The sequence below is a fragment of the Manis pentadactyla genome, chromosome 14 (assembly GCF_030020395.1).
Source record: "Manis pentadactyla isolate mManPen7 chromosome 14, mManPen7.hap1, whole genome shotgun sequence".
Classification (NCBI taxonomy): domain Eukaryota; kingdom Metazoa; phylum Chordata; class Mammalia; order Pholidota; family Manidae; genus Manis; species Manis pentadactyla.
In genome coordinates this window covers 57,006,969-57,022,831 of record NC_080032.1, presented here as the reverse complement: position 1 = coordinate 57,022,831, position 15,863 = coordinate 57,006,969, and the positions used below count along the sequence as shown (strand labels likewise).

Here is a 15,863-nt window from a genome sequence, read left to right as displayed (position 1 = left end):
TTAATCATATTTCTTCATTCTTGATACATTCTCATCATTGGTCTATAAATGTTTCCCTTACTCATTGATAAGTAATGTCATCATCTGTGAAAACAGCATCCGAACACTATCTATTTCTGTGCATCCCACCCATTCATCTGCCTTCATCACCCATGGGAATTTTTAAAAATCTACAGTAAAAAGTTACCTTAGGTTTGTTGATGAAAGAGATTTGCTATAGACATTACTAATTCAGCTATATCGGGCATGTATTTTTAGATAAACAGTTCTTAGACTTCAAAAGAATATTTTTATATAGTTTATATACTAATTTTGATTTCTGCTAACTGCCATAGTTTAAGAAGATGTTAGTAATTTCAAGCTTAAAAACGTATTTTATATTATATGTAAGTAGAATGTGAGTTTAAGGACATTTTATCTTTTGGCCATGTGTCTTGCCAGTGGGTTTCAGCCCCAGGCATATTCACTATAGATTCAGTGTGACCAAAGAAAATGACAGTAAAATGTTCTTGGGGTGAAAAGGTTATACCCAACTTTATTTCTATGGTGGCAGGTCAGTCACTAAAATCCCGTTGACTCAGAGCAAGTCTGCATGCAGCAAGTCGGTCTCTGGCCGCACAGCCGTCCTCTGGGCCTCTGCCCTCAGTGCTGTCACCACTCCCGCTTCTGCTCTGCTCTCCTGAAGCCTTGTAGCCGTGCCACTATTTCGCCCAGAGCACTGGGTGGAGCTCTTTATATAGTCTATAACGACTCATTGCCCACACATGTGTAGTGAGCTAGCTGGCCAGGGCCAGGTGAGAATCCTGGCAATAGGAACTTTCATTTTATCGACACCAAATCACTCATATTTTGCATTCTTACTCGGTTTTTGTCACTGAAGGTCTTCAGCCTGTGTAATTCTTCTTGATGACTGGGAACAGTAATAGGATACTGGCAGGTGATACTGTCTGGAGAATGCTACTGGAAATTTCATGATATGTCCTCACATTCTTACGGGTTTCTGAGTAGAAATAACATCTTTGGTAAGGAGCTGATGACTCAATTGACAACTGATCTTGCATTTGAGTAGACAGCTTAGTGGTTTACCCGTATATCTGGATTATGCTTAATTCTCTAATACATTTCAACGGGTTTCAGACCTTGAGTGAGACAAGAACTGTAACCACAGACACTGATGACCAAACTTGGTCTGCATGATTTGTTATAATCATATATTAATGCTCATGTTTCTAGATAAACATGGGGCTTTCTTTGGCTGTTCTTAAGATTATCATTTGACTTGGTTGCGGTGTAAGGATTTAATTCGGAGTCATGTCAGATGAAGTTGATTTTTGAGAGTTCTCATATATTTTATTTTATGCCCATGGCATTATTTCATTTCTTTTGGTAATTATATTGATGTCTTTTGTTCACAAAACCATCATTTATTCATCTCCCACAAGTTCTCAAATCCTTCCCTTCTCTATTCCCACAGCTGCTGCTTCATTTATTGCAATTTCTGACTTTTTATCCTCTAGACTTAGCATTTCCCGTACCATACATGCACACGAATCATGGGGCTCTTGTTAAAATGCAGATTTCTGGTTTCAGTAACTCTGTGGTGGGGCTTGGGGTGCTGTGCTTCCAAAAATTTCAGGTTAAGCAGAGGCTGCAGTGTGGTCCCCACCTCTGACATTCCTCCCAGTCATGCTGCATGCTGCCTACAGAACTATTCTAGGTGATCTGATCATTTCATTTTCCTTAGTCAGACTTAATTGCCTATGAAGTCAAATCCATACTCTTCTGGGTGGTTTTCAGAGAAGGTCCTCAGGGAATAGGCCTGTCCTGTCTGCTGTTGTCTAACTACCACCTGCAATTTGGGGAAAGCATTTGGTACTTCCATGCTCCTCACCATTCCTCTGCAGGTGGGAGTCTCCCTTCAAGGCGCTGTGCAAACCTTACCTCCTTGGCAAAGCCTTACTCCATGTTTCTCTCATTTTTCCTATTTTTCTATACAACTTCGTGTATTTATTATAGCAGTTACTGCATTGTTTCATAATTCTTGGCTATCGTTCAGTCTAGAAAATATTTGAATATCTACTCTGCATCAGGCATTTTTCTACTAGGGAGACAGCAGTGAACACAGTAGAAAATTTCCCATTATTGGCTTACATTTTAGCCTTCCCTCACCCCTCATTTCCTCTCCACTTTCTCCCTTCTGTCTGTCCATAAACTTACTGAGATGTTGTTACTCACTTTTGTATCTGTATTGTCTGACATATGGTAGGTGAACTATATGTGTGGTTTTTTGTTTTTTGTGTTTTTTTAGTTATTTTGACCACCTACTATTTGCTAACTTCTGTGCAAATGTTATAGGTAGGGCCCTGGGGAAGAAAACAGAACAGAAAGGACATTTCAGTGAAACTATTGCTACGGTGTTATATTTTTGCCTCCTCAGAGGACAAACTTATCTGTAGAAATTAAACAACTAGTGACAATGATGGAGAGACACTCTTGTCAACCATTTCCACCTAAGCCGGAAGAGAATGTGGGTGGGAGGAAAAGAAAGGCAATTAGCATAGCTTGAACTTGTTCTTGTATGAAGAACATTTTCTAGGAATCTTAGCTAAAAAATTAGTGCAGATTTTGCTCTAAATCTAAATAATTGTTTTATAAGGTTAATGTTTTTAATTACGTATTACTGAATAGAAGTGATCCATGTGTGTCCTGCGGCTTCAAGAAATCTTGGCACACCCACACAGTGATCTGTGACAGACTTCCCTTTGTACCCTCCTTGGTTAAAGCCTTCCCAGTTTATACCACTTCAAATGTGGCCCTTCTCATACTTGAATTTTATACTTTTGCTCTTTGAAAACACTAGGAAGCCTCAAAAAACAAAAAGCAAATAATCCAATTAAAAAATGGGCAGAGGAGCTAGATAGACAGTTCTCTAAAGAAGAAATTCAGATGGCCAACAGACACATGAAAAGATGCTCCACATCGCTTGTCATCAGAGAAATGCAAATTAAAACCACAATGAGATATCACCTCACACCAGTAAGGATTGCCATCATCCAAAAGACAAACAACAAATGTTGGCGAGGTTGTGGAGAAAGGGGAACCCTCCTACACTGCTGGTGGAAATGAAAATTAATTCAACCATTGTGGAAAGCAGTATGGAGGTTCCTCAAAAAGCTCAAAATAGAAATACCATTTGACCCAGGAATTCCACTCCTAGGTATTTACCCTAAGAATGCAGGAGCCCAGTTTGAAAAAGACAGATGCACCCCTATGTTTATCACTGCACTGTTTACAATAGCCAAGATATGGAAGCAACCTAAGTGTCCATCAGTAGATGAATGGCTAAAGAAGATGTGGTACATATACACAATGGAATATTACTCAGCCGTAAGAAAAAACCAGATCCTATCATTTGCAACAACATGGATGGAGCTAGAGGGTATTATGCTCAGTGAAATAAGCCAGGTGGAGAAAGGCAAGTACCAAATGATTTCACTCATATGTGGAGTATAAGAACAAAGGAAAACTGAAGGAACAAGACAGCAGCAGAATCACAGAACCCAAGAATGGACTAATAGTTACCAAAGGGAAAGGGACTGGGGAGGATGGGTGGGAAGGGAGGGACAAGGGCGGGGAAAAATAAAGGGGGCATTACGATTAGCATGTATAATGTGGGGGGGCACAGGGAGGGCTGTGCAACACAGAGAAGTAGTGATTTTACAGCATCTTACTACGCTGATGGACAGTGACTGAAAGGGTATGTGGGGGGGACTTGGTGAAGGAGGGAGCCTAGTAATCATAATGTTCTTCATGTAATTGTAGATTAATGATACCAAAATAATAGATAGATAGATAGATAGATAGATAGATAGATAGATAGATAGATAGATAAATTGTACACCAAAAAAAAAGAAGAAGAAAGAAAGCACTAGGAAGCACCAGTTAATGCAGGCTACAGCACCTTTAATCAGAATTGCAGTGTGCCCTTAATGTACACTGGGGGAAAAGGGACAGACATCAGTAGAAATGTGTCACCGTGTGTGAAGTATCCCAGTATGGCTTGGTAGAGGGGAGGAGGGAAGGGGTCTCTCTTGGCACAGGAGAATGGTCTGTGTGCTCAGAGAAGTGATGAGGTGCGGGTGTTGGCAGTGGCTGTGAAACCCTCAGACCTCCCCAGGAGAGCATGAGCCAGTGGGAAGAGCACTGGACTGGGTGAGATGGATTTCACTCTGCTCTGTCACTCATTTCACTGGGTGCAGTAGAAGAGGTCAGTTAAACTTTCTGGACCTAGTTTGTTTATCTTTAAATTGAGAGAGTTGAAATAATATGGTGTGTAGTCTACCTTCCAGTTCTGCTATTCAGAAATTCCAGCTTATCTATCGAGTGAGATGACCTGGGACTTTGCTTCCAGAGGTCAGTCTTCACTCACTTCAGAATCTTGCCCAGTGACCAGGCTCAAAACATGAGCCATTTAGATCTTCCCTTGATTTGCCTCTCTTTTACTTCTGTCAGAATTTGAGTTCATGTTTGTCCATTCCTGCTGTTTCTCTCATTTGGTATGTCCTTCAGAACCTTTATGCTGGACTGTTGCTTGTGTTTAACATCACCTCCCTTCCCCTCTGCCACAAGAATTTATTTTACATCTACAGCAGCTAGATTAATCTCACTGGGCCTCTCCTCTATAAAAATCACTGTGGTGGATCTCCACTGTCTTCCAAAGAAAGGCCTGGTGGTCAGTATCGGCTATCAATCTTGGCTCATGTTACTCCCCTCTCAATCTACGGAAGAGTTAATCTGAAGATAATATCCTCATGGTGCCTTTGCTCGTGTTGTTCCCTGCACCTGGTTATGCCCTGCCTCTCTCCCGTTGTTACATGGTCGTAATTTTCCCCTGGGGTGCCACCATCTTCATGAAATCAGCCCTGGCTTCCCACAGCCAATGCAGTCCTTTTCTTCTCAGTCCTGGAGCACCTGGAGCACCTTTTCTCTACGTAATAGTGCTAATTATTTTGTCTGTCTTTTTTTGTACTATCTTATCTCCTAACTAAACGAAGCTACCCAGTGCGTAGGAAGTACTATGTTGTCTTACACAGGGTGAGTGACCAGTAAATATTTGTAGAATGAACTCCGACCAATTATAGTTCAGATCCTAGAATTCAGTTAATGTCTGGTTGGCAGGGTTTCTTGATTTTCCTGAATGATCCCTAATAAGAATGTAGAAAAGAAGTCAGGAATTAATAAAAAGAATAAGAACCATTGCTCTAGAAGTGTTAATAATCCCCAAATTTGTATTTAAGGCAAGCAAAATGTTTTCAGGCTTGAGCCTTGTCTTTGAATTTTAAGTTTCATTCACCTGGGTGTCAGGGCAGTCAGTATAAGATACCCAACTTTTCAGGTGACCTGCCTCAGGGTAGCTTGTATTTTATTTGTGTCATTTACTAAACTTAGCAATTCATTGTCCTGTGAGGTTTTTAGGATAAGTGCTTATAAACTTAGGAATTTAAAAGTGAAATAATGAATGAGAAAATTAAAATAGTTTACAGAAGAACTTGACTGTTTTTATAGTTAGAAGCGCACTGCTCTCTTCAGTGTAATTGGTTTGAAGGTCAGGAATTGTATTTTATGCACATCTCATGCTTTCAGAACCGTTAATAAGAGCCTCGAAAGTTTGGGTTTTCTGTGAATTATAGATCAGATTATGAGCTAGTCAGGCCATAAGCATAGCAGACCCTTGCAGAAGGACTTGGGTGCAGAAGATAGATGGCATCCTGGTTGGAAGAATGAAGCAAACTTTGCGTCACAAGAGTTGATTATTAGAAACATTCCATCGTCTCAGAAAATACTGGTGTATTATGGAAGACTGAGAAGAGACATGTCCTACTGTCACTTTTTGTCCCAGTCCTTCCTCTCAACTAATCTTTATTTAGAATCCTATGCTAAGACAAGCTAAATCTTTGGCATTGTCTGCCTGAACCCCCCAAGGAAAGCAGATACAACTCACCTAGAACTAGACCATTAACGTAGACATACCTCACTTCTCTCCAGATAATGTAAGATTCCTCTCCATTCTAGCAATCTTCTGTCATCAGTCATGTAGGTGGAGTGTCCTCAAAATAAAAATTTGCCATTTTGCTTACTATCGATGCTCTTTTTCCCCGAAAATACAGTTGTTATTTAAAAACTGTTCAAGTGGTTTACAGGCTGAAACTGATAAGTAAATGAAGATTGCTTTCTAATAAATTATATATTTGCTGCCTATTCTCTTGCCATTAAAATAGAAAGCATTACAGTACATTTATGTTAAGCTCCTTGGTAATTATACAACCAGTATTGACTTATAGAAAGAGGTACAAGTGAGATTCTTGAAGCATGCAGACAGAAGGGATGGAGCTTAGTGAGGAGCAATGGGAGAAATAAACCTACGGAAAAACAGAAAGCTAGATTCTGGCTGCTCTTCTAGCGCTACTTGTGGGAGGAAGGGCAGCATGGATCCATGGCCAGGAATTTTGGCTACACTGACCATTCTGTTGCTTGGAGGGCTGAGGGAGGAACGGACAGACAGAAGGGGAGGTGAATTCTAAGAAATGCCTGTCTGTGTTGGATCTCTCAGTGTCTCTTTCCTTCGCTTTCTTAGGAGTTAGAAGCAGCTCTTCACAGAGATGATGTAGAGTTTATCAGCGACCTGATTGCCTGCCTGCTTCAGGGCTGCTATCAACGCAGAGATATCACGTGAGTAATCCTACGAAGTATGTCATGGAGAGAGAACTGATTAACCAGTCATTGTGATGTTTCATTATCTCCTGTAAGAAACCAGAGCTGATCATTAGCCAGTACATAACAGTGTAGACTGAGTTTACAAATGGATTCCCAAGCCCTGTGTTTGGCCCCTTCACCAGCTGAGATTTAATTTTATTATAATCTGTGAGTTTATTTCACTCTTACTAATCTATATCCCTTACTCTTGCATCCACCAGGTAATATTCAAGTGTGGAAATACTTCCTCTCAGCATATTCCTTCCTTTCTGATTTTTGTTAGAAGTACTGGTAAAATGTTGTCAGACAAATTAAAACTAGGTAACTAGATTTTGCTGCATTTCTGCCACTTCAGTATCCTCTGTTGCTCACAAAACGAGCAGAGTACTTTCTAACATGGAGGTTCTAGGCTCCCTAACACTGGAACTGCCAAGCAAATGGCACTCCAATACATTTAAGTTGCATAGAAATTTGGAGCAAATTGTTACCTCCATCCATGTTGTTGCAAATGGTAGGATTTGTTTCTTATGGCTTAATAGTATTCCACTGTGAATATGTACGACATCTTCTTTATCCATTCATACTGATGGACACTTAGGTTGTTCCATATCTTGGCTATTATAAATAGTGCTGCAGTAAACATAGGGGTGCATGTGTCTTTTTGACTCTAAGAAATTACATTCTTTGGGAAATTCCTTAGAGTGGAATTCCCAGGTCAAATGGTATTTCTATTTTTAGTTTTTTGAGGAACCTTCCATATTGCTTTCCACAATGGTTGAACTAGCTTACATCCCCATCAGCAGTGTGGGAGGGTTCCCCTTTCTCCGCATCCTCACCAGCATTTGTTGTTCTTAGTCTTTTTGATACTGGCCATCCTACCTGGTGTGAGATGATATCTCATGTGGCTTTATTTACATTTCTCTGATAATTAGCGATGTGGAGCATCATTTCATGTACCTGTTGGCCATCTGAATTTCTTCTTTGGAGAATTGTCTGTTCATATCGTCCATCCATTTTTTAATCGCATTATTTGCTTATTGGTTTTTGAGCCATGTGAGTTTTTTACATATTTTGGATGTTAAGCCCTTACTGGATATGTTGCTTACAAATATATTCTCCCATACTCTAGGATGCCTTTTTGTTCTGTTGATGGTGTCCCTTGCTGTACAGAAACTTTTTAGTTTGATGTAATCCCACATGTTCATTTCTCCTTTTGTTTCCCTTGCTTGAGGAGATGCATTCAGGAAAAAGTTGCTCATGTTTATATTCACGAAATTTTGGCCTATGTTGTTTTCTAAGAGTTTTATGGTTTCATGACTTACATTCAGGTCTGTGATCCATTTCAAGTTTACTTTTGTGTATGGGGTTAAAAAATAATCCAGTTTCATTCTCTTGCATGTACCTATCCAGTTTTGCCAACACCAGTTGTTGAAGAGACTGTCATTTCCCCATTGTATGTCCACAGCTCCCTTATCATTTATTAATTGAACATGTATGGTTGGGTTTATATCTGGGCTCTCTAGTCTGTTCCATTGGTCTATGGGTCTGTTCTTATGCCAGTACCAAATTGTCTTCATTACTGAGGCTTTGTAGTAGAACTTGAAGCTGGGGAGCATAATCCTCCCTGCTTTATTTTTCCTTCTCAGGATTGCTTTGGCTATTTGAGGACTTTTGTGGTTCCATATGAATTTTAGAACAATTTGCTCTAATTCATTGAAGAATGCTTTTGGTATTTTGATAGGAATTGCATTGAATCTGTAAAATGCTTTAGTCAGGATGGCTATTTTGACAATATTAATTCTTCCTATCCATGAGCACGGGATGTGTTTCCATTTACTGGTATCTTCTTAAATTTCTTTCATAAGTGTCTTGTAGTTTTCAGAGTATAGGTCTTTCATTTCCTTGGTTAGGTTTATTCCTAGGTATTTTATTCTTTTTGATGCAATTGTGAATGGAATTGTTTTCCTGATTTCTCTTTCTGCTAGTTTATTGTTAGTGGATAGGAATGCAACAGATTTCTGTATTAATTTTGTATCCCGCAAATTTGCTGAATTCAGATATTACATCTAGTCATTTTGGAGTGGATTCGTTAGGGTTTTCTATGTACAATTTCATGTCATCTGCAAACAGTGACAGTTTAACTTCTTCCTTACCAATCTTTATGCCTTTTATTTCTTTGTCTGATTGCCATTGCAAGGACCTCCAGAACTGTGTTGAATGAAAGTGGAGTGGGCATCCTTGTCTTGTTCCTGATCTTAAAGGAAAAGCTTTCAGCTTCTCACTGTTACGTATGATGTTGGCTGTGGGTTTGTCATTTATGGCCTTTATTATGTTGGGGTACTTGACCTCTATACCCATTTTGTTGAAAGTTTTTATCATGAATGAATGTTGAATTTTGTCAAATGGTTTTTCGGCATCTGTGGAGATGATCATGTGGTTTTTGTACTTCTTTATGTTGATGTACTGGATAGTGTTGATGGATTTTCTAATATTGTATCATCCTTCCATCCCTGAAAATTAATCCTACTTGTTCATGATGAATGATCTTTTTATGTATTTTTGAATTTGGTTTGCTATTATTTTGTTGAATATTTTTGCATCTATGTTCTTCAGGGATATTGGTCTGTAATTTTCTTTTTTTTTGTGGTGTCTTTGCCTGGTTTTGATGTTAGAGTGATGCTGGCTTCACACAATTGAGTTTAGAAGTATTCCCTCTTCTACATTTTGGAGAACTAAAGAGAATGGGTATTAGGTCTTCACTAAATGTTTGATAAAATTCAGCAGTGAAGCCCATCTGGTACAGAAGTTTTTTCTTAGGTAGTTTTTTGATTACCAGTTCAATTTCATTGCTGCTAATCAGTCTGTTCAGATTTTCTGTTTCCTTCTGGGTCAGCCTTGGAAGGTTGTATTTTTCTAAAAAGTTGTTCATTTCTTCTAGGTTATCCAGTTTGTTAGCATATAATTTTTCATAGTATTCTCTCCTAATTCTTTGTATTTCTGTGGCATACGTAGTTATTTTTCTTTCCTCATATCTGATTCTGTTTATGCATGTAGACTTTCTTTTTTTCTTGATAAGTCTGGCTAAGGGTTTATCGATTTTCTTAATTTTCTTGAAAGCTCCTGCTTTTATTGATTCTATTTTATTCTTCTCAATTTTATTTATTTATGCTCTTTATTACGTTTCTCCTACTGACTTTGGGCCTCATTGTTCTTCTTTTTCTAGTTTTGTTAATTGTGAGTTAGACTGTTCATATGGGATTGTTCTTCTTTCCTGAGGTAGGCCTGTATTGCAGTATACTTCCTCTTAGCATGGCCTTCACTGCCTCCAACAGATTTTGCAGTGTTAAATTATTGTTGTCATTTGTCTCCGAGTATTGCTTGATCTCTGTTTTTATTTGGTCAGTGATCCATTGGTTATTTAGAAGCATATTGTTAAGCTTCCATGTCTTCATGGGATTTTTCATTTTCTTTGCATAATTTATTTCTAGTTTCATACCTTTGTGTGCTGAGAAGCTGATAGGTACAATTTCAGTCTTTTTGAATTTACTGAAGCTCTTCTTTGTGGCCTAGTATATGATCTCTTCTTGAAAAGGTTCCATGTGCACTTGAGAAGAATGTATATTCTCCTGCTTTTGGGTGTAGAGTTCTGTAGATTTCTGTTACTTACATCTGTTCTAATGTGTTGATCAAAGCCTCTATCTTCTTACTTGTTTTCTGTCTGGTTGATCTGTCCTTTGGAGTGAGTGGAGTGTTGAAGTCTCCTAGAATGAATGCATTGCATTCTATTTCCCCCTTTAATTCTGTTAGTACTTGTTTCACATATATAGGTGCTCCTGTGTTGGGTGCATAGATATTTATAATGGTTATATCCTCTTGATGTATTGACCCCTTTATCATCATGTAATGTCCTTCTTTGTCTCTTGTGACTTTCTTTGTTTTGAAGTCTACTTTGTCTGATACAAGCACTGCAACTCCAGCTGTTTTCTCCCCATTAGTTGCATGAAGTATCTTTTTCTATTCCTTCACTTTTAGTCTCTGTATGTCTTTGGGTTTGAAGTGAGTCTCTTGTAGGCAGCATATAGATGGGTCTTGTTTTTATCCATTCACTGACTCTATGTCTTTTGATTGGTGCATTCAGTCCATTTACATTTAGGGTGGTTATCTATAGGTATGTACTTATTGCCATTGCAGGCTTTAGATTCACGGTTATCAAAGGTTCAAGGGTAACTTCCTTACTGTCTAAGAGTCTTAACTCAGTATGCTATTACAAACACAATCTGATGGTTCTCTCTTTTTTTTCTCCTCCTTTTTCTTCCTCCTCCATTCTTTATATATTAGATATCATGTTCTGTACTCTTTGTCCCTTTACTGACTTTGAGGGTTATTGATTTAATTTTGCATTTGCTTAGTAATTAACTGTTCTAAAACTGGTTTCTTTATTATGTCTGGTGACAGCTATTTAGCCTTAGGAACACTTCCTTGTATAGCAGTCCCTCCAAAATACTGTAGAGATGGTTTGTAGGAGGTAAATTCTCTCAGCTTTTGCTTATGTGGAAATTGTTTAATCCCTCCTTCAAATTTAAATGATAATCTTTCTGGATAGCTTATTCTTGGTTCGAGGCCCTTCTGTATTATTGCATTAAATAAATCATGCCACTTCCTTCTTCCCTGTAAGGTTTCTGCTGAAAAGTCTGGTGATATCCTGATGGGCTTTGTTTTGTATGTGATCTTAATTCTCTCTCTGGCTGTTTTTAATAGTCTTTTTCCTTGATCTTTGCCTTTGTAATTATTATATGTCTCAGTGTTGTCTTTCTTGGATCTCTTGTGTTGGGAGGTCTGTGCACCTCCATGGCCTGAGAGACTATGTCCTTCCCCAGGTTGGGGAAGTTTTCAACAATAACCTCCTCAGTAACGCTTTCTATCCCTTTTTGTCTCTCTTATTCTTCTGTTATCTATAATACAAACATTGTTCCGTTTGGATTGGTCACACAGTTCTCTCAATATTCTTTCATTCCGAGAGATCTTTTTTCTCTCTGTGCCTCAGCTTCTTTGTATTCCTCCTCTCTAATTTCTATTTCATTTATTATCTCCCCCACCATATCTAATCTTTTAAAACCTTCCATTGAATTCTGTAATTATTGGTTTCTGACTGGAATTAGTTCCTGAGTTCTTGAATATTTTTTGTCTACCTCTATGAGCATGTTTATGATTTTTATTTTGTTCAGGAAGATTGATGAGGTCAGTTTCACTTGATCCTTTTTCAGGTGTTTGAGGGAGTTTTGTTTGAACCAGGTTCCTTTGATGCTTCATATTTGTATGTGGCGCCCTCTAGTGCCCAGAAGCTCTACTCTCTGGAGCTGCTTGGCCCCAGGTGCTGTGTCTGGGGTCTCAGGGGAGTGGTATTGATGTCTGGGGGGAAGAAAGAGCTGTTTCCTGCTTCTCAGCTGCAGTACCGGTCTCCACTGCCAGAACCAGTGGCTGAACACACAGGTGTGAGCCTCTGTGCTTTGCATTTGTAGTTGCCATAGGCAGGGCTTCCCTCTGGCTGGCCTGACGCCAGGGCAGGGTTTGTCAGTTTGTGAGCCAGGTGCAGGCTGTCTGGGAGGAATGTGCAGCAGGCTGTGTATCATGGTGGGGGGCCTTGCACCTATGTGTGTACCCAGGAGGATGGAGCGCCTGTAGCTCCTGAAAGTTCCCAACCTGCTGGGCAGAGTGTGTCTGGACAGTTTTGTCTGCCAGTCCTTTCTCCTGAGCAGTAAGCTCTGTGTAATCCTTGCCCCTTTAGTAGCCCTCTTGCTGTTAGGAAGTCTCTCAGAGTGCCCCCCTTTCTTTTGTCCCAGAGCAGCTGGATATGGAACCTTGTTTTCCACAAGGGGCTGGAATCCCAGTCTTTCCAGATATTCCACCTGTCTTAGCTTTCCAACCCCACTAATCACCAGAGCACCATGCAATGTTGGTTCGTGCTTCCAGAGCTAGGTGTTCAGCAGTCCCAGGCCTCCACTCCCTCCCCGCTCCATTTCTTTTCTACCCACCTGTGAGCTGGGGTTGGGGTAGGGCTTGGGTCCCACCGGGTCACGGCTTTGGTATGTTACCCTGTTCGGTGAAGTCTATTCTTTTCTCCAGGTCTATGCAGTGTGGCGCAGCCTTCTTCCTGTTGCTCTTTTAGGATTAGTTGTATTAATTTTATATTTTTGTATTATATGTGGTTTTAGGAGGAGGCCTCTTGTCTCACCTGTCATGCTGTCATCTTTAATCCAATGCTGTTACATTGCTATATAGAACAGAATTATAGAGCCGACTCTTAGAAACCTGAGATAAAGCAGGTCTTCCAGGCTCTCACCTCTAGTGCTAAGCAGGGGTTGTGATGTTACAGCTTGTACATTTCAGAGAGTCAAACATGGTATCTCAACTATTTGTTCTATTAAGAATCTACTTTCAGGTGTCCGTTATGGCTGGGAAACTGGGCCTACTACTAATGTGCAATAAACTTGTAGTTACAAAGTGAGTAAGAGATTGATAAAATGCCATTTTCTTCAGGATGGAATCCTGTATTCCTTAAGAGAGAGGTATTGCTCCTGAACTTACTGTTAATATAATGATATGTTTCTCCTAAATTGCCCTGGTGGTTGTACTAAACAAAGAGTAGATGAAAGGGGAAGGCCATCTATCTCACTACTCAAATGTGATCATGGAATTTCTGGTGTATTTTCTTCCATTCTCTTATTGTAATGTAGACTTTGGGAGTTTGTGTGTTTTCAAGCACAGAGTCGTACTGTGTGTATAATTTTAACATTTTTCACATCTTGCATTTTTTTCATTATAACAATTGTTTTCCTGATAACCACCTTTTCTTTAAACATGATTATGAAATAAACTGATTTGGTAGCTGGACATTATGTGTAGCTTTTAAGTGTTGTAAACATGCTATGAATATAAATTAGTCACAGGGATGAAAGTACAGCACAGAGAATATAGTCAGTAGTTCTGTAACATTTTTCTATGTTGTCAGATAGTAACTACACTAGTTGGGGTCATCATTTAATAATTTACCTAACTGTTAAATCACTGTATTATATACTTGAAGCCAATATAATATTGTATATCAACTATACTTCAATTTTAAAAGAGAAAAATAAGTAAATACCACCTACAATGAAAAAAAAATATGCTAGCATAGCCTTCAGTGTAAAAGTCTGCACACCTAGTGACTTATCTCCTTAAATTTCTGAAACTGGAGTCACTTAATCAAAAGAAATGCCCATTTAAGATTTGTAAAATAAATTGCCAGGCTACTCCACAGAGGTTGCACCATTTTATCCTTGAACCATTAGTGTGTGAAGGTGTCTGCTAGCCTAAACTTCCTTCTGGTCGATTCCGGCCAGCAGGTACTAAAACAGATGCTTTCAGGCCCTTGATGAAACTGACAGTCCTGTATTAGGGTTGGGGGTCCACCAATAATTACAGTAATGGTTATGTAACTGCAAATTATATAATTACTAAGGTAAGTGCTCTAAAGTAAAGATAAAAAATATCAAAAGAGCATAGAGTTTCGTATGAGCCATGCAAGGAGAGCCTTCACATATGGGGGCTTCCTGGGACGAGTGTTACTAAGCCAAATAAATAAGTAAATGAATGAGCCATCGAGCAAACCAACCCACCAAAGAATTGTGTAGAAAGAGTGATTCTCCAAGACTTGATATCCTAGAGCAGAGCCTAGAGGTTACAGCGAAGGTACCATGTGGTTTGGGAACATGGTTTGTTTGATTTGAGCTATACAGTCTTGGCCCTTGAGTGTTAAATTTTATGTGTTGCCAATATCTAACATAAGCTTTCACATTTAAAATTCTAATTGATAGCTTTTAGAAAGCATCCAGTGGTCTGGCACTCAGGAAGACACCCATCAACCAGAGTGCAGATGGAGCCTGTGTGCTGGGGTCTGCCCCAGTCCCCAGCAGTCCTTATGACTCTCACTCACTGTCTGTCACGTTCACCTGGCCCTACCCCACCTATTCTCTGTGCTTGTGTCCTGCACACAGTTCAAGGAATCCTGTGTCACCACAGCACAATGGGAACCAGAGCACAGTAGGCCTTGTAGGCTGGGTTAAGAATTTGGGGTTGTAATACTTAAAGCAAGGGAGCAGGGGTGGTCAGATTTGTGTTTTTAAATTAAGCATCCTAAGGCAGGAGGGGAAAGAGGAAGACCAGTGAGGGGCTATTGAATTAATCAAGTAATAAAGGAGGAAAGTGGACAAGAGTGCAGGACTGTCGTGAAGGTGAGACTGACTGGACTCAGTGTCTCCCACCTCACCAGTCAGATTGGTAACACCCTGTTTTAACTTGCATTTCTTTGACCATTCTTCACTTGTTCAGTATCTGTTCTCAGGTCTGTTGGACATGTAATTTTGTATACTTGAATTTCCTTGAGTCATTTCTTCTATTGGTATGTTGGTTGAAGATCAGGTCAAAGAAGTGCCCATTTAAAATTTGTCAGGCTGCCTCAGGGGTCTTCTGATTGACTCTTTCATGAGAGTGGCCCCTGCTTTGCCCGCTTGGGACCTTCCCCACAGCACACCGGCCTCAGGTGGGGGGAGGATGGGGGGGTCTCCTCTCTCCTGTGGAGCTTATTGTCTTCAGCAGCACACTGGGCTGGAGGGGGGGACAGTCTTTGGTTGAAGATTGAAATAGCCAGTCATCTCATACCAAATATGGAATAAACCTTCCTTTCCCGATTGGTAGGTGATCTCTCTTTGATGTTCTACTAATTATAATACTTGGTAGAATCTGCTTAGTTCTTTGTTGTGTACCTGTCAATCTCTTTTGGGTCTGATGTCACACTGTGTGGTTCTTTTGTTCATTAGTTTTGTGCCCTGTGCCTGAATATTTTCCATCTATAAAATGCTTTTAAAGATAGTATCTGCCTTGTTGAATTGGTGTAAGGATGAAGTAACATTTGTGTATGTGAAACACGGACAGAACAACTAATAACATTTGAATGATTGTTCCTTTGTACTTTAATGTTTGATATGAATGGTCCCTCTTATTTTGCCTAATTAAAATTTGTTGTAATTACTTCTGCTTTTTAATGCTTACAGAAAATGTTTATATGATCT

General features: G+C 39.6%; 1 protein-coding gene across 4 annotated transcripts in view; it reads left to right on the top strand.

The window, feature by feature from the left end:
* The window catches only part of LOC118935839 (chromatin remodeling regulator CECR2), a 216,767-nt gene that overhangs the window by 137,311 nt on the left and 63,593 nt on the right, over positions 1-15,863 (top strand). For all 4 annotated transcript variants that reach the window (XR_008993900.1, XM_057492554.1, XM_057492555.1 and 1 more), the window contains exon 2: positions 6,635-6,729. Coding sequence is in view for 3 of the 4 variants with exons in the window: in XM_057492554.1 (XP_057348537.1) it covers positions 6,635-6,729 (95 nt within the window). In the remaining variant the exon portion in view is untranslated. The remainder of the gene's footprint in view (positions 1-6,634; positions 6,730-15,863) is intronic.